Source organism: Mesocricetus auratus, unplaced genomic scaffold (assembly GCF_017639785.1).
Source record: "Mesocricetus auratus isolate SY011 unplaced genomic scaffold, BCM_Maur_2.0 Super-Scaffold_100009, whole genome shotgun sequence".
NCBI classification, from domain to species: domain Eukaryota; kingdom Metazoa; phylum Chordata; class Mammalia; order Rodentia; family Cricetidae; genus Mesocricetus; species Mesocricetus auratus.
Window position 1 is genome coordinate 22,226,514 of NW_024429193.1, and position 18,747 is coordinate 22,245,260.

An 18,747-nucleotide genomic window follows, 5' to 3' on the forward strand; every position below is an offset into this window, starting at 1 on the left:
TACACAAGTTCCCAGGTACTGATGGGAGGATGCAGCTTTGGAATCATCCTCAGAGCACCGTTCACTCTGTTTCACTTGGGCACAGGGACACCTCAGTGGGAGGCCAAAGACAGTTTGTCTAACCTCGCCATGTCTCTGCTGACAAAACACTGTGATTTAGTTATATCTACAGCAACAGTATAGGACAGTGTTTTTTGAGATCACAGTCACTCAATTTTGTAGGCAATCAGTGAAAATAAAACTATTTCTATGCACAGACAATACCCCTCATCCCTTAAGAATGCCCAGATTCAATGGTAGCAGATGATGTATATGGTGTCTGAAGGTTCATGAGTGGGTTGGACTGTTATGATATGTGATCTGAGGAGAACATGCCATCAGTCAGAACGTACATGTGAAGGAAGTTTCACTGGGGGAAAGGAAAAGAGTGGGTAAGGGAAGACAGAGGGGGGAGAGGGAAGAGACAGAGATAAGAGACAGACAGACAGACAGACAACAGACAGACAGACAGATACAGAGAGAGAGACAGAGAGACAGAGATCTGTCTAGCTCCTCAGAGAAACAGCACAAAGAGACAGAGGGAGTGGGTGGAGCTTGTCTTAAAGAGACCTTTTGCAGCTGCATCCAGAGACAGGGTACCGCTTGCCATGCATTCAGGAGTGACACACTGCACCAGGTCCCCAAGGGGAGAGGCCACGGTGTGCCTGGATGTCAACAGGGGCCTTTGACTTACTGTTGTCGACAGGGTAGGTATAGAGTGGCCTCCATGCTTGGGCCTTACCTGTGACTGGGGCGTCGATATCCAGCAAGTTCTTTTCCTGTCGAAGAATCGAAGCACCCTCTGTTATTATTCTCAACGCGACACTTTCTTCCAGCCTGCCCTCCTTCATGAGATGTGCTTTTAAGATATCCACACGAGGTTTCCCGTCATTATCAAACACTTCCTTTGCTGTCAGCCGGTGACTTGGCGGAAATGGAACAGCTGAAAGAAGAAAAGCCAAAAGGTTACCTTAACCAAAGCACATCCACAGCAGGCTGCCGACCACCGAATAACTACTCCACCACTAACCAGCTATCGCTGCAGTTAACACGCTTTCAAATTGATATGCAATCGGGGTCTATCAAGAATTAAAGACTGCCTTCTTCTTTTGATTCTAGAAATGATTAGTGGCCAAAGAAAGGGGGCTGATGGTTCTTCTCAGTCAGTACTATTGTTTACATATGAAAGATCCTGGTTAAGTTTCTTTAAGGAGAAAACTTCCTGTTAGGCAATCACCAATTCCGTAAGTGAAAACTGATCCTAAACACCCACTAGTAATCCACCCAAGCAAACATGGTTCTGCTTGGCTGGGTGGGACCAATGACAACTGAAGTCATGTCTCTGAGTCCAAGTCCTTCTACTAACTGCCTGCCATTACAGCAAAGAAGTTCCAAAGCAAAAGACACACAATGCACTGAGACTTGAACAAGAAGGTAAATTTTGCATTTGAAATGATGTCAAGAACTCAGTCCATAACACATTTGCCACACAAACTTGAAGACCCTAGTTCAATCCCCAATACCCATTTTCAGAAGGTCATGAAAAGTGGTACTATGTGCTGGAAATTCCAGCCCTGGATGCAGCCATGGCTTGATCACACCCATCTGACCGTCTTGAGGCAATGAAGAGTCAGTGGCAGACTCCATGGGTGACCAGGAGGCTTTTATGCCCAGCCCAGTGAACATGGATATAAATCTTAGCTTTGAACTCTCAGCTCTATGACCTGGGGAAGGTTAAATAACCTCCTCTGGCTTCAGTTACCTCTTCTGTACAGTGGGATTAGATCCATAGTAAGAATGGCAACCAACAGCTACAGTGCTGTTATGTCATGCCAGGCATCGCGTAGGTAATAGAATCAGACACAATGGGAAGATTGTAGACTAGTAAAGCATACCTATACGTGTTTATATATAAACTCATTGAGTCCCCAGAACATTAACGTGTGGGAGAGACCTGAGGTTCAAGCGTATTAAGCACTTTGCCCAAGATAATCACCTACTGATTTACCTGTAAGCTCACTGACTTTAAACCTAGGCAGTCCCGTGCCAGGATACTCATGTTAATAATTAAGCTACACAGCTCCCCAAAAAGCACTCAAGACTGTATATACTCACTAAAAAACAATCAGTAGTATCACATTTCAGAACTGAAATTCTGATATGAGAGTTTCTCATAGATAAAGTTTTCCTGTGACAAAATCGTCTTTTTTTAAATTTTATTTTCAAAGGGATTTATTGGGCTGTTGTATAACAGACTAAGCAGAATGTCAGCATATAGTCATTCCTCACAGAAAAGACAAAAGGAAGACATTAGGTTATGGAGCTTAGAAGTTTGGTTGCCATTTGGTTCTTGGCCCTTGCTAATACTTCTCGCCTAGATGTTTGTTAGGGAAATGCTGAGGCCTTGGGAGATAGTTCTAGCAGAGCCTGGAAAACACCTGCGTTTTGCTCCTTGGCACCAACGACGGAAGGCACTTCTTCATGGAGGCTCCCTCAGGTTCACTGGGGCCAGCCAGCCTTGCAGTGAACTCCAGTGAGCCCCAGGTCCCAGTCAGAGAATTCCTATCTGAGATGACAAGGTGGCCAGTTCCTAAGGAATGACACCAGAGGCTGCACTCTGCTCTCCACGGGCATTCTCATGCGTGCACACATACAGTATTAAAGAAAAACACACAGACGATTCAAGGGCCACATTTTTCTTTCCTGAGCCAGCATCTCACTGGGTAGTCACACATGTCTCAGGCTTGCAGAGAGATCTGTCTGCCTCTGTCTCCTGAATGTGAAAGGGATGTACCACAACACACAGCAATAACTGCCGTTCATAGCCTCAGACTTTATGTATGGTTTGAAATTCACAAATATCCTACTGGCCATTCCTCAAACTCACTGAGTGATAAGGCAAGGGGACATCTGTTAGACGGAAAGCTGTAAAAGGGAGACTTCAAAAGGATCCTTGGAGTAAGAGCTGGTTTTTAAAATAAGTATCATTTCCCAGGGTGCAGGTTAGGCAATTGTGAAGGTTTAAGTGGCTCTGGGAAGCTGTCAGACAAGACGGATAGACACACAGGAGAGAACGAGAGAGCCCGACAGGAGGATGAAAGTGATGGCCTCATTAAACTAATGGAGAGCAAAGGATTCAACCCCAAAACTGCAAAACATCTACAGGTGAGGCAAAAGGAAGAAAACCTAGGACAGGCTCCTCTTCGAAATTTAACTTTCGCTCAGAGCTCAGACCTGGGCTTCTCTACAGCCACGACCAATGCAACAACAGATTTTCCATACTTGACTGCAGATTTTTTTGTATTTTGTCTAGTGTGTATGCACGCACATGTGTGCACTATGCACACATGGAGATCGAAGGGTAGCTTTGTGGAGTGGGATCGCTCCTTCTTCCTAACAAGGGATCTAGGAATTGAACTCAAGTGTCATCAGCCACTGGGCTTGGCTGAAGGAAAGCCACCATCTCTGAGCTTTAGGTGCTCTGTCCAAACAAATGGTATCAACAGGAAGAGGAGGGAGAGGAAAACAGGCACCAGCAGGCCCCATTTCCCATTGGCTGAGAGAACACCGAAGGGACCTGGCCTCTCAGCAGGTCGGACAGATGGCCAGGCCTGTAGGAGGCAAGCTGGGCTGCCATGATGCCATTAATGATGCCCAGAGAGGCTGAAGGCCAGGGAGAAGTTTTCCAGAACAAAAATAAGAGTGGACTAATATTTGAGTGTTTGTGCACCTTTTGGCTTCGCAGAAGAAAAAAAGAAGTCAGCCTCACAAAGGTCACATTTATTTGCTTTCTCTCTTCACCTAGAGCCCTACATGGAGGCCTGTGCCAAACACTGAGCAAAAACTATTTGGACCAAAGAACTCCATGTGCTTGGAAAATATTTTTTCCCATTAACTCATTGTGAAAGCAACTTGCTTAACATAACAAACATGAAGTTCTCCTTCCTTCCTTCCTTCCTTCACTTTGAGTATTACAGTCATTTGCTTTCTTCGATATGGGTTATACCAGAAGTTGAAGTTCCCGAATGCTACTAAAACTTATCAATAGCTGCTGCAATTTGAGCTGGATCTTTCTGAGATCATCTTCTTAGATTTGCCTTAAACACAGAATAATCTTATAGTACTACTTATAAGCATCCTACAGAAAAATGAGAACACTTAGCTTTCTGTAACCTCACTGTACCTTCAAATTAATACCATGGCAAATAATAGATAAACTGTGGGATGAGGTATGATGCAATTCTTTCATTACTAAGATAAAATTACTTTAAGGACAATTTTGTTGACTGGGGTCATGTTCTCCTGTCCCAGACGGAGTGGGGCTGGTAGACCCATCTCCAATGGTCAAAGATACAAAAGTTTTTTGCCTTTGTTAATTCCACCAGGCCCCAGCTGTATGATATGGAGAAATGCTTTCAGCACTGACATCAGTTGAAGCTGCTGTTAGTTTTACCTTCACCAACAAGTAATGCCACGCCAGAAGATTCAGGAGCAAGAGTGCTCAGAGCCCTGGGTTCAGCTGATCACAAGGACCACGCCTCAAAAGAATCCACCAGTTTCTTCCTGGGTTTGGAATGAACTAGATCCTAAACTAACCACTATTGGGTATCAGCAGCCATTCACAGTCTCTTGCTTCTTGCCCGATTCTGGTACCTAGAGTTTCTGTTTCTCATGTGTGAGGCACTTCACCCACTATGCTACAGGAAACAACTAAGAATCGCTGTCATAGTAACAACTTCATTGGAAGCAGAGATGAGTTTCTGCTGTGGTTCTTCTATCAGGAAGAGTTCATAAAATGGTGACAAGAGAAAATCATGGATCTAAGAGAATATTCGGCCCAGTGACTTGCTTTTTAACCCTTAAGTGTGTCACACCTGAAAACCCAAACACTACAAATTCCCAAAGGAGAAAGGACCTAAATGCAGCAGGTTTGCTTGCTCCTTCAACCCCAACTAAAGTCCTGAGGATGGGTTGGAGATCTGACTGACAGCAGGGCATTGGTGGCGCACGCCTGTAATCCCAGCACTCAGGAGGCAGAGGCAGGCGGATCTCTGTGAGTTCGAGGCCAGCCTGGTCTACAGAGTGAGTTCCAGGATAACGTCCAAACAGTACAGAGAAACCTTGTCTGGAAAAAAACAAAGGAAAAAAAGAGAGAACGAGAGAGAGAGAGAGAAAGATCTGACTGACTCAGAGCACAGCTGTCTGCAACTTCAGCTCCAGAGGATCGGATGTCCCCTTCTTGGAGGTGATGCATGAAGACAAGGCACAGAAATAGGCAAGTTCACACACATACACATATATCATAAAACAAACTCCCGGAGACTTCTGCTATATTTCATTTTTATGTATAGAATACATGAACTTACTTATTGTAGGTAGGTACTACTGCACCCAGGACTTTTTGCATGCTAAACACAGGTTTCATCCCCAAGCTTCATTTAGGGGTCTTGAAAGTAAACTAGAAAATGTTCATTCAACATTGACAATCTAATATTAAACAAGAGTTTATCCATTGTCAAAAGGTTCCTCAGTGGTCAAACCAGTGTTGTCATCAAGGCATTCTGATTTCTACATCAGTCTCTTGACTTTCGGGTGGGTACTGCTACCCATGGTATTGATAGTCATAGGTGGTTGGAAAGTAGAACCAAGACATTTTGGAAATCTATAGTAAGCCCTGCATTTAGAAGATATAGTGTGTGTCTGTGTGTCTTAGTTACTTTCCCATCACTGTGATTATACCCCCAAGTAAAGCAAGTTAAGGGAGAAAGGTTTTATTATTTGGGAATACAAATATAAAGGGATGAAGTCCATCATGGCAGGGAAAAGACAGCAGTGTTTGTGTGTGTGATATCTTATTAATATTTATATTTATTTAATATTAAAATAAGATGGTTATTTAATAACTCAAATATAATCAGTGCCAAAATCCATCCTCCCTATTTCTTCTTACTTTTTAAAAATGCAGCCACTAGAACATTTAAAAATTACATATATGGCCACCACATGCACAAACACTAAACAGGCATTTGTATGAATTCCTCTCACGTACTTTTCTTCTTGCTCTGCCTCCTTTTCGGGATCACAAATCATATGCAGTGCTCTTAGCTAATTTAGAGCCAGACAGTGGCACTAGTTGTTTTGTAAGAAAATCCCTAGCAATAAAAGCGTGAAGACCAGATTGAGACCCACTGGTCTCCACCATCAGCAAAAACATATAGAATGCCAGCTCTCTTTGTGTTCCCACCCCATCCCTGCTGCCAACAAACACCACACCAGTGGATCAAAGAGAGCAGGTGACAAGTCACTGCAAGTCTAGACACGTTTGTCTCATCCCTCTCTGAAAGCAAAACACGCACACGAAAAGCGCTTGTCCCATAATTCATGTGGTGACTCTGTAAAAGGGATGTCAAAGATACTTAGGTCAGTGCATATTAAGAAAACAGCTTAAGGATATCACATGTCCAACACAACTTAAAACACATTCTGGCCTGACCTCCTTAGATTGGCACTCCAATCTTGTGGGCATTTGTGTATGTCACCAACCTCTGTTCTAATCAAAGGCTGCCAGAATAGAAAGACAGGGCTATCCGAGAGGACATGGGAAGGGCAGTTCACATTTCCTACTTGCTCAGTCATCAATCTAAGCAACTGACAAAGTCAAGTTGCTCTCAGAGCCGGCTACTCTTCCAAGAGCTAACTCAGACACAGACGGTAATAAAAGAACGGATGATCTATCTACACTCACATGGGCCGGAAGGTTTGTGACCTTTGAGTCTAACCTTAAACAGCTATTATCTTTTTCACTTTAACCTGGGCCACACATCCAGTAAACAACCCGACAATGTCATTTGCAAACAGGACATTCTTTAAGAAACATGTAAACCAGCCACTGTATTTGTACTAGCTTTTTAAACATCCCTTAATCTTTGAGCCTGGTTACAAATTACAGCCTTTGCGTTATGCAACTTCCAAAGTAAATATATATGTTGAGTTGTGTCCCCTTGCCTCTGATGACAAAATTATATTAACTATCTAATCAATCATAAGAACCTACATTAGGCATTACCTACTACGGAAGTCAGTGAGGAGGCTGGGAGAGGAAAGCGACAGACAAGAAGCTGAACTGTCTGCTACAGACTCAAGGGCTGAACCTGTGGCGCTTTGCAGCTTTTGTTGGAAGCTGTTGAAAAAAATGCTCGAAAGCAAAACTAAAGAAGAAATGAAGAGACAACGCGAGAGCAGATACTAAGAATTGCAATGGTCCCTTCATTGGCGTGAAGGTATAACAAATAGTGACCTATTAATTCTAGATGAATCTAGACTAAAGCGTTCTGTTTTAAGATAGTAATGCAGTGAGCGTTGTTAAGTTTGGCTATTTGGAAAAACAAAATGCCAGTTAATGTACACAAAAGTAGCTTTGCTACTGGTCACCACACACCATCAACACATGAAATATGATTCTGATGTGAGTGAAGACAGACGGGAAAGTAAAGAGAGGCGCTCAGGGTTCCAGGTTATTCGGGTCCTCGTGCTGAGTGATTTGGCTTGGCTTGCATAAAGCTTTAGACAATCCTCCCCTTGGCTGTGTATGGAGTATATGGGCACAAAAATAAACAAACCATGACTGGGAAGAACACTGGACTCAAAGAACTAGAGGAATGTACGTAATAGGGCTCTGCTTGAATCACTCACTGGACTTGCTTACTTGAATGTATCAGGCTTTCACTGGGGAAACTCATGTCCACCCAATCAAAATATGCATGCCTTAAGAAAAAAAAGTATCCTCTCAGGCCTCGGAATAAATCTCAACTTAGTGATGCTCTGGTGTTTTCATTCCTGCTGCTATTTTGACCTAATTCATTCTCAACAAGGTCCTCTTCCCCCATTTCCTCGAAGGACCACCCACAGGTCCTGAGACTTAAAATATGTACAGCTGCCCAGATCACTTTTCTAGCAAACTGAAGACATCCTTAAGGTTTCCTGGTTATCAACATACAAATACAACACACTGGGACTTTATACAATATCTCAAAAGGGTTCATAAAATGGTACAATGGTACTCAAATAATTTATTGAAATAAGCAATATTCCTTTTCCCTCTAGCTTACAAACTATATATTGTACACAGTACATTTTGAACCCAGCTCTAAAATCTTTTTACAAGTGATTCTTTAGTAGAGATGTACTTAAACAGATATTAAATGAAAGAATATTTTCAACCAAAAATGAATAATTACAGCAAATGAGCACAAGAACACCACAAAAATAATACTTCTATACTTTGAATTTTAAGGTAACTTTCATTCAAATATGGCTATCTGTGTCTACTACTATTTCACCATATGTATGTGTGTGATCAACACCATGTCTTAAGGACATAAGAAGTAACTGTCTACACTGACTCTATCTGCAGTCTTGAAAGGTTCTATCAAAAAACAATTTTAACTTTTGATTATTATGGGCAGTTTATTTCATTACAATTACAAATGGGTTATAAAATAAATTATGTAATAATGACTCAACATGATTCTTTTATCAAAAAGGCCTACTGTAGCAGTTTCAAAAAATTTCAAAAACTTAATAGTAAACTTCAACTTTGTATTGTTAATAAAATTTATATACACAAGACCAAAGATTTTTGATATAGTTAGTTAATTGGTTATAATGATTTTATATATGGATATGAGGAAAGCAAAATATAGTCATTGATTTTGAAATATTGTACTTGTTTTCTTTTTATTTATTTGTTTGTTTGTTTGTTTGTTTGTTCATTTATTTCAGACAGGGTTTCACTGAATAGCCCTGACTGTCCCAAAACTTTCTTTATAGACCAGGCTGACCTTGAACTCACAGAGATCTGCCTACTCTTGACTACCAAGTGCCGGGATTAAAAGCTTGTACCACCACCACCCAGGTATGGTTTTCTAATTTAATAGTTTTGAGTGAATATCAAACATTTTAATAAAGACTGAAGCCAAATTAGATTATTTAAAAATAAGATATATAATTAAGAAGTTGCTTGTATGGGCCTATGGTACAATGAGTTTTAAGATGCTTAATATGTGCTTTCATTTAAGTCAGGAAATAGCTCTGTTATATTGGATTTCAGTGCTAAGTGAAAAAAAATCACAGAATATTCTAGCAAATGGTATTTATATTCATTTTTGGAATATCAAACTTAAAGTAATGCAAAAAAATCCACAGCACTGAGATTAATGTAGGGAGAGAAACTTTTTAAATTAATTGTATATTAGGGACTGAGAGCTAGTTAAGCAAAGGCACATGCCTCCAAGCCAGAGGACCTGAGTTCAATTCCCAGGATCCGCACGGTAGAATAACAGAAGTAACTCCATAGGAGATTAAAACCATGAAATAAACAAGAAAATGTACTCTAATAGAAGGTGAATTTATTTCCCAAAGGAGTAAGTTCCTTTGAGTATGGTAATTACCCCTTAGAATGAAGTACACCAGGGATTACAAACTTGATGTAAACCAAAGCATGGTTTACCAGGCAGAAATCCTCAATTCTGTAGCTGAAAACATGAAATAGAAGTAAAGTCTTTACCTAAATTAAAGTTGAAAATAGTACATTTTAATATTAAAATATCTCATAAATACAAACTTTAGAAATCTTTGAAATAAAAACACACATTTCGTGTAACCTGATATGAAAATAAAATCTATTCCCACACGGGGTGCTCAGATTCCTCATTTCAAACACCTATGCTATCATACCCACCTACCGACCCAATACTCTCAGTTTAAAACACCCAAAAACATCACAGTTTTTAATGAGAACATTAAAAGGGTCTTGAAAAATGTCCCCAAATGATAACATCAATTCTAAGTAAATTTAAGGATGCTACCTACTTACCGCTTTTGCACATAAGGAAAAAATAATTCCATAAATAAAACCATCATAAAACTTTTTTGTAATGTATCACGGGGACAAAAGGATTGAAATAGTTTGCCTCAAATCACTCTCCAGAGAGCTAAGCACAGAGCTAAATCCCCAGGTGAACCTGATTCCCTCTTACCCTGCCTTGGCCAAGCCTCCTCCCAGGAGGCTCTAGGGCTGCTTGCAAGAAAACACAGACCTTAAGGGCACCTCCATATTAGCACAGCTTACACTGCTTTCCTCTGGTGACAAAACCTTTTCACATCCATTGTATCTGGGCTCTTTCTAAGAACCACTTGCTCATATGAGAACCACAAAGTATGCAGGAGGCCTCAACAGTCTCATTTCTATGCATATGCAGATTTAACATTAGGATATTTTAATGGATATATCCAAGAGTGAGATCGCTAAACTGTGCTCCTATATTACACTCATCTACATCTTTTTTTGTCCTTTAAGACCAAAAGTGAGTAGTTTCCTGGTAAAATTGTAACTGTCCACATTACCAGTCATAGGCAGGTAAATCTTGTAGATTAAAAAAAAAAACTTTAAAAGACAGCAGAAGAAAACAGACTATTGGAAATTATAATGTCAGGTGAAAATTTATAAGTAACACAAAGGAGTTAGCCAATGTGTCAATAGGCCATCACTACTTAGAAAATATAAAAATATTTAAGTGGAAGGACTTACAGTAAAATCTGCATGTCTAGTGCAGAGCTTTGATGTCTGATATTCAGCCAATGCGTTTTTCATAAATGAAATGGTGAATGGATCCTCTCCTTACCTCACCCACAATTTAGACAACATTCCTGTGGCACTACACACAAAATGAGTAAACAGAAATGAAATGTTCCAATCTGAAAGTAACTGTAAGAAATGATAGTCAATAGTCAAAAGTCAAAACATCTCAGAAACTGAAACTGTCATTTTAGTTTCTTAAAGAACCCATTACAAGGAAGACACTATCTATGCCACGGGTGAAGGGTCACACCATTGATAACACAGAATGTGAGCAATAGATTAAAAGATCATAAAGGGAGGCAGGAAAAGGCATATGGATAGAGAATGGATATGGAAAGGCATGGCCACAGGGAAAATCTAGTGTCTACTATATAGGGCATGAAATGAGCCCATTAGTCAAGACTATGACATTGTATCAGTAAACTGCAATCCTTGTGCTTTCAAAAAAAAAAAAAAAAGTGCTCACAAAGTACCACCACCCAGAACTATAAAAAGTATTTCAAATATTTCAGGAGGTAAACATTTCCCTAGTTAATAAGATTTTTATCAATATGGGTTCACTACTGACTTTTAAATATCTGTAACTTAATAAGCTAAATCTTTCTCAGCACTCCAATATATCAGAAGTAACGTAAGGACAAAAGCCTCCTGTCCTCCTTTGTACCTGCGGGACAGGCTACTGGTGACAATTCAGACAGAGTCCAAATCTTACAAGCAAGGACTAATGAAGAATTCACTGTGAGATGCAGAGAACCACAGTAAGCCTGTCACTCTAACACACATGATATGATGAACACAACAGCATAGCCCCCATGATTGAGTGTAGAAGTGACTACGGTTATCAATGAACTGCAGACACAGAGTATTTCCAGGATGAAGCGACCACAGACGCAACAGTGTGTATTGCGCCTGCCTTGTAGTTTACTGGAGTTCCTCCCAGCACAAAGCAGCACTGTTGCTCTTTCTTCAGAACTGCTCTTCTCTCCGCCCCCATTGACCCACATTACTGGCCCATGCCTAGAGATGGACAACCGTCCTCATGGCAAGACCCATGCCTCTCAGTCTACAAAAATGGGGAGAAGACATTTCAGGACGTGAAATCAGAAGGAATGGAGGCCTGGAATAAGCTGAACACACAAAACACACAGTTCTGTATCCACCATGGCCCTAAGGGACACCGAGGCACACCTACGGTGTCCCTGACGGTAAACATTTCACATTTTGTAATGATTCCTTATTCCAGATTACTACATAGAGAATGCTGATGCAAAGACAGGCAAGCACGTAATACCATTTTAATACACTGTCATTAAACAAAACTGTGAATGACTTGCGGCTTAAAAGAGATATAACTAGGGACAAGTGAGATTACTTAGTGGCTAAAGGATCTTGCCACTGAGACTGATAACCTGACCCAATCCCCGGGACCCACATGGCGGAAGAAGAGAACAGACTCCTGAAAGTTGTCCTCTGAGTTCCATATGTGTGCACTGGCGTGTGTGTGCACACACTGCTGACACATTCTCATGCCAAATAAGTGCAAAAGCAATTATTATCAATGTTTACAAAGAGATATGTCCTTGCTATGTCAAGTTTTCACCTGTAGCCTGAGGAGGGCAGAAGAGGGCATCAGAACCCTGGGAACGGACACAGATGGTTGTAAGCTGCTATTTGGGGGGCTAGGAATCAAGCCTGTGTCCTCTGCAAGAGTACCAAGTGCTCTTAACTGCTGAGACAACTCTGCAGCTATTCAGGTGTATACATTTTAAATATGCAGGGCACACTCATTCTTTTAGTACTGAAAGGAGAAAGGTCTCACAATCTGTCCAAACAAAGTAGGTGTAAGGGTGAAACTAGAAGGCAATTTCCGCGAGAAGACAAAAATCAATAATGTTTCTTCCAAATGCACTAATACATCATGGTTTTTATGATATTCACAATAGCACAGAAATAATTTACACTTGCATTATAGAGATATCAACTGTCCAATGTATAGCAAGCATTCTGAGGACACTAAAACACCAAGAGAATTTTAAAACTCCAAGGTTTCTATGACCTGAGGAAGACAAATCACAGTTTAGTTTACTAAGTAAGGCATGAAACTGTGTGTGTGTGTGTGTGTGTGTGTGTGTGTGTGTGTGTGTGTGTGTGTTTTAAAGGAAAATCATCCATAGCAAGAGAGTTTTACTGAACCAAACAAACCCTCATAGGTATTAGCTATAGTGACTCCCCACAAAGCCAAGGGGGACGCAATTACTCTTTCACCAAATGATAAACAAAACAATAATCAGTCACCTAACATCTTCTGAACTCCCACACCACAAGATACTAATTACCCAGAAGATTTCCTGACCAGGGGACAGAAAAAAAGTGTGTCCCAGAGGCAGTCACAGAGACAGAGAGCTGATGATTCACAGGCCATGAAGACGCATTTTTGAAAATGTAGCTGCTGTCTTTCTCTTCTGGTAAATAACTTTCCCATTGAAGATACAGCTATTTAAAAAGTATCATAAGAAAACACGGAATGAGGTGTTTGTTACAGACACCATTAACTAGGCACAAAGTCTTGGGCCAGTTTTTGTTCACAAACAACAAAGGCAGAAAGATGTAAACAACTGTGTAGCCATTGTTTCTTTATGTGTTGAAACCGTTGGAATAGAAAGTTCAGGAGCCAACAAGAATCTGCTAAGATTAACTTTGTGAAAGTTACTGAGAACAGGTATCTAAAAATATGAAATATTTTAATATATTATTGTTACAGGATCACAAATGGAGCACAAAGCCAAACTAAGTACTTCTTTTAAAAAGTGTAAGTATTCCAAAAGATTTGGGGGGGGGGGAGAAAAACCGATTGGGTGAAGCATGAAGTAAAGGGTTTAGAGGGTTTGAGTTCCACAGTGATTTCTTATTCTGTACAAATTTCGAGATGGAAAACACTTCTAAGAGTCCATGACCTAGAGAACTTCAAGTTCACTCCACCAGGCTTGCTTCATCATCACCATGGCAACCATCTAGTTGGCTTCCTCAATTCTACTCTAGTCTAGATGATCTCAATAATGGGCAGACTATTGCCCACATCGCAGCACTACCTCCTCATAGCTGACCCTATGAGGTCGGGCTGCCCCGCTATTCTGTGCTCCAGTGCGTAACTCCATGAATTCCCCTCCATCTCTTCAAGCCTTTCAGACAAACTTAGGTGAAGGGCAAGGAACATGAACTCGGAATCCAGACTGCTTAGGGAAACTGCGTCATTTCAAATAGTCTAACTGCTCTGGACTAGTTTCTGTTAACTGAACATAAAACAAATGGATATTTACAACATGCTTGGGCCACAATTTGCATAGTAATACTTCCTGTGTTCTCCTCATGATTAACCAATGCCTTTCTTACCGCCTTCATCACGTGACCTCAGTACCACTCCTATTTAAATGTCAGGTCTAAAAATAAGTTGTCATTCCGTATAAATGCTCCACCAGCTTAAATTACCAAATATTCAGTAAAATAACCTTTGGTCAACAGTTTTCTTTCATTTGTGTTTGATCTAGGTTTTTGTTTTTTTCTTTTATCCATAGTCATATTCCACAATGACTGGACAAGTCCTAAACTGTTTTAATATGCAAAAAAAACTGAACTGTATTCCTAAGGATCATTCCATTTCATCCCCAGTTTCCATGTGAAAAAAAAATTAAGAAACAATGAAAATGAGAGGTAGTAATAAGAACAATAATGCTAAACTAATATAGCAGCAATCAGCAATATCTGGGATATCGTCTAGATATTTCATATGTGCTATTTCATTGGAACACCATGGGAATACGATGTAGGTAACATTTTCTGATTTTTCTTACATAAGAAATGTTCTTACATAAGAAATGAAATAACTTTACCAACTTTACATAAACCGGAGGAGAGAAAGCTAGGGCTTCCAGCACAATCACAATTTCGGGTGCTGTGCTCGTAAGTCTCATGTCTCTAAGTAGACCATGATTTAGATGTAAGCCTACAGGGAATTAATGGTGGCCTGAAGAACACATGTAGCTTCCAGCCTTCCTGAAGAAAAAGGTCCTTTCTTTTTTCTGAGTTTAGGTTTCCTTCCCACAGTGGCAAGCATAGTGCTTCCCAAATCATTTGTGCGATGATTAACCAGCATATGTTTCCCTCCTCACAGGGTAATGCTTTAACACAAGAAGATCTATGCTGAGTGCAGCTCATGCCCCCAACAGTTCACTCGGCTCTTGTTTTCTTAAATATTGGCACACCTTTCAGGAGAAACAAAAACAAAAACAAGTATTACGTTATATATCATGATCAATAATTGTGTCATTGCACAACTTACAAATGATACTATGTTGCTTTCATTTGGTCTCTGATGGGCTGATCCACAGGAAAGTGAGTCATTCAGAATAATTCCACAAGGTTTGGCTGCTGCTGATTCAATATATTACATCTCCGCTAGGTGCTACCTTATAGACAGGCCTGTAATTTTGTATGAGTGCACTTCTCCCAGACTTAGTCCTTAAAAGGTTTTTAGCCAACCTGTTGTTGACAATTTTGAGAAATATGGAGCTGAATCCAAGCTCTAAATGCAGCGAGGTGTAGTGGCTATTAGTTCTGAATTATGTAATTGCTACTCTCACATTTGGGCTAGACAAAGCTCTGTCCTTGAGGAAAAAAAAAAAAAAACCCTTATGAAACCAGTGGCCACAACCTACAAAGGGGAAATGGGAGTATTTCTCCCAAAAGATGGTGAGAGGATTGTCATGAAGGCAGACTTGCCTCAAGCGCTCAGTGCAGCTCTTGTTATAAAGAATGAACTCGATGTTTTAAGTACATACACTTTGTGTTATTTGTTTTTCTTGTGCTTCAGTGAATTCCAACTGGTTCCATTTGTTCTGGATGCCAGCAGTTTGTTGTGTGCTTGAAAATTCTCATTACACTTGACATATTTACATCTCAAAAAAAAACTGAGCATTGTATAAACATTTGTACCATCAAACTAGCTTAAAGGCAAAGAATTTATCTTGAAAACCGGCATTAAAAATGATCCCCAAATTGTTGGTTTATCAATATTACTATCTATCTTCAATGGCAAATAAGAAAATTATGCTGTGTGTATTGTGACCTCAGAGGAGGGTTCTAAAGGTATAACACAGAGACAGAGACAGAGACAGAGACAAAGACAGACAGACTAGCTGAATATAGGGCGTTCCAAGGAAGCCAGATTTTATATATAAACACATATTTCTCAACTATAATGCTGGGCAAGCTTGCATTTCATAAAAAATAAAGCCAAGATGTAAATAAAAAAGTTCTAAAAGGACAGATTCTATAACATGTATTAAACATGTTCCATAACACATGTCAAACATGGTTAATAGGATTATTAACAGTGGCATGTTTTTTCAGATGATGTGACCTTTTGATTATGTGGGAGAGTGATAAATATGTTCAAATTTCCCAACTTTATTCCTATAAATCTCAGTCTAAATAACACATATCTTCAGTGTGCTTTTAAGAAAAACTACTATACACAAATTTACAAATTATACTGACAAAGATGCCATGCTATCATGAATTCTTAATAGAATCAGATAAAATGGCCAGAGTATAGTGAAAATCACAAGCATACTAGTTTGTGATACATTTGTCTATAAATTAAAAGTAGTTGAAAAGGTCTCCTTATTTCTGATGTCTATGTATTCAGCAACACACTGTCATGCAACAAATGATGGTTTGATACATTGGTAGAGCATTTCCTTGGGATATGTGAAGCCCTGGGTTTGATTCCCATACTACACACCCTAAAAGCCTTAACATCAGTTAGTGAACACGATAAACTGCCTATTTAGTAATATATGGTGACAGGCACAGAATATTGGTTTAAGTTGATATGCTCTGAAGATATAGAGTAGTATGTGGTATCTTTAAAACCATAACAGCTTAGAACTCAAAGAATCCAGTGACAGAGAGGGAGGACTGATGAGCAAAGGGGTTAAGACTGGGCTGGTTTAACCCCTAGAAATAGCTGATCTGACAAAGGGGAGCTCTTGAATCCCAGACTAATGGCTGGGATTCCAGCTGTGTTTATCTTTCCAAGCCTATGTAAAAATGAAGAAAACCTTTGGACTTTTGACCTTGATAAAGCTGCAGTAGCCACAGCTACCTCCTGTCTTTCCAGTGTTCTCCATCTGTGTTCAGGGGGCCAGGCCAACCTTCCAAATCCTAACTAGAGTAAGCAAAGATTGTCAGTCATCTGTGTGTTCCATTGATTACAGTGGACTTCTCTCCAATAAGAGATTCAGATTCACTATTATGTAGACTGGGCTACAGGAGTATGTTTGTCCTAAAACTCCAAGACACCCAGCATCTGAGTTCAAATCTCCTTGTACTCATATAATTCATCTGAAACAAGAGATTTCCCGTATTTGCTAAATAGGGATTATGATAGCATAAAGGTCTATCATGCAGACCACATAACATCTTGGAGCAATGCCTGTCATATACTAAGTATGGTGAAATGTTTACTACACACAATTATGAGAGCTGAAAAAGTGAGATGAAACGAGAGAGAAAGAGAGAAACCGTAGCATTTTCCTGTGCTGTAATTCAATAGGAAAAAATATCAGGAATCATCAGGTGCCAACATCTAGAGATGCCCGGTATGCAGGAAGAAACTATGACACTCAGAATCGAGAGAGCTACCTTGTCCTGCTTATTTAGGTACACAAAACTTGAGATCAAACTGGAGAATGCTACTCCTCCATAGCAAGGTGACATGAGGTGATGTGTGACACCTCCTAATCTCAGATAGCTGAAATCTGAGATACCATTTACAATAGATTTACTGGTCTACTGGCAGGACTATCCACTAAAATCAGCTGAGAGGTCTCCTCTGTGGTAGGGGGAACAGAATGAATGCAAAGGACCAAATTTTGCTACAAGAGTCTCATTTAATAAGCTCTGATAACACAGAAACCCACAGACTGACAGAGACACTTGGACTGGACACATACCCAGACTGTTTTTGCTAGTGGTAATTTCAGTGATGTAAGGATGACTATTAGGAAGTCATTATATCAAATGTGATACTGAGATAATAACATATGCAGCTAACAACACAAACAGCAACACAGAAATGCAATCTTACCGTTATCAAACACACATGGGGTCTCAAACCAGAAAGAGAATTTGGGTCTCAGTAATTTCCACAAACCAAAAACAATTTAACTATCCAAGAAAAAATAATCAAACTATAAAAGAGTATAGACTTGTTTAAGGAATACAAATATTCAGAGACAATGGCTGAGGAAGTAGCTCAGGTGCTGAAGGGGTTCAGAGATGCAATTGCGAGTAACTGAGATGAATCCCCCAGACCCCTTGTGAATCTGGCTCTAGTAACAAGTATTTGCAACAACAGTGACCCTGTGACAAGGTCACAAGCCAGCTAGTCTAGAATACACAGGAAGCAACATGGAAAACACATGTGAAGGTGGAAGGAAAGACCAACACCTGAGTTGTCCTCTGACATCCACCATCATATGTTGGTTCCAGGTCTCCTGTGCTCCCCAATGCAAATACATGTGAATCTGAGTACACACACACACACACACACACACACACACACACACACACACACACACACACACACACACGAAACACATATATGTAATTGTTCAGGGTGCTAATAACAGAATGTCTTGATTTTAATGTATTATATTGATTTCTCTAATGTCCCTCATTGTTAGTTCAAGAAAATGAATCAATAAATGCTTTCTCCACTACTCTTAATCTTCCATCTTCCTATTAAGCAAAAACAATGTTTTCTGAATTAGTTATGGTTCGAGCATTTTCTATTTTCCTTGGCATTTCCTCTGTGAAAGGAAATGAAGGTTAAAGTTATGAGTGGTTGGGACTAAAGTTTGGTCACCATTCCAGCCCCAATGTTACCTCTAAGTAAAGCAAGCTCACTTCCGTTGTTTTTATTTAAGTATTTTTTTACATTCCTAATTAGATGGAGATTATGCTATTTGTACTAATATAAACTCTGTATACAGAATTTGTTCTAAAAT

General features: G+C 39.9%; 1 protein-coding gene across 2 annotated transcripts in view; it reads right to left on the reverse strand.

Annotated features, from left to right (window-relative positions):
* Ppp3ca (protein phosphatase 3 catalytic subunit alpha) overlaps positions 1-18,747 on the reverse strand; it is a 270,184-nt gene that overhangs the window by 137,042 nt on the left and 114,395 nt on the right. For both annotated transcript variants that reach the window (XM_005081969.4, XM_005081968.4), the window contains exon 2: positions 782-982. In XM_005081969.4, coding sequence (XP_005082026.1) covers positions 782-982 — 201 coding nt within the window. The remainder of the gene's footprint in view (positions 1-781; positions 983-18,747) is intronic.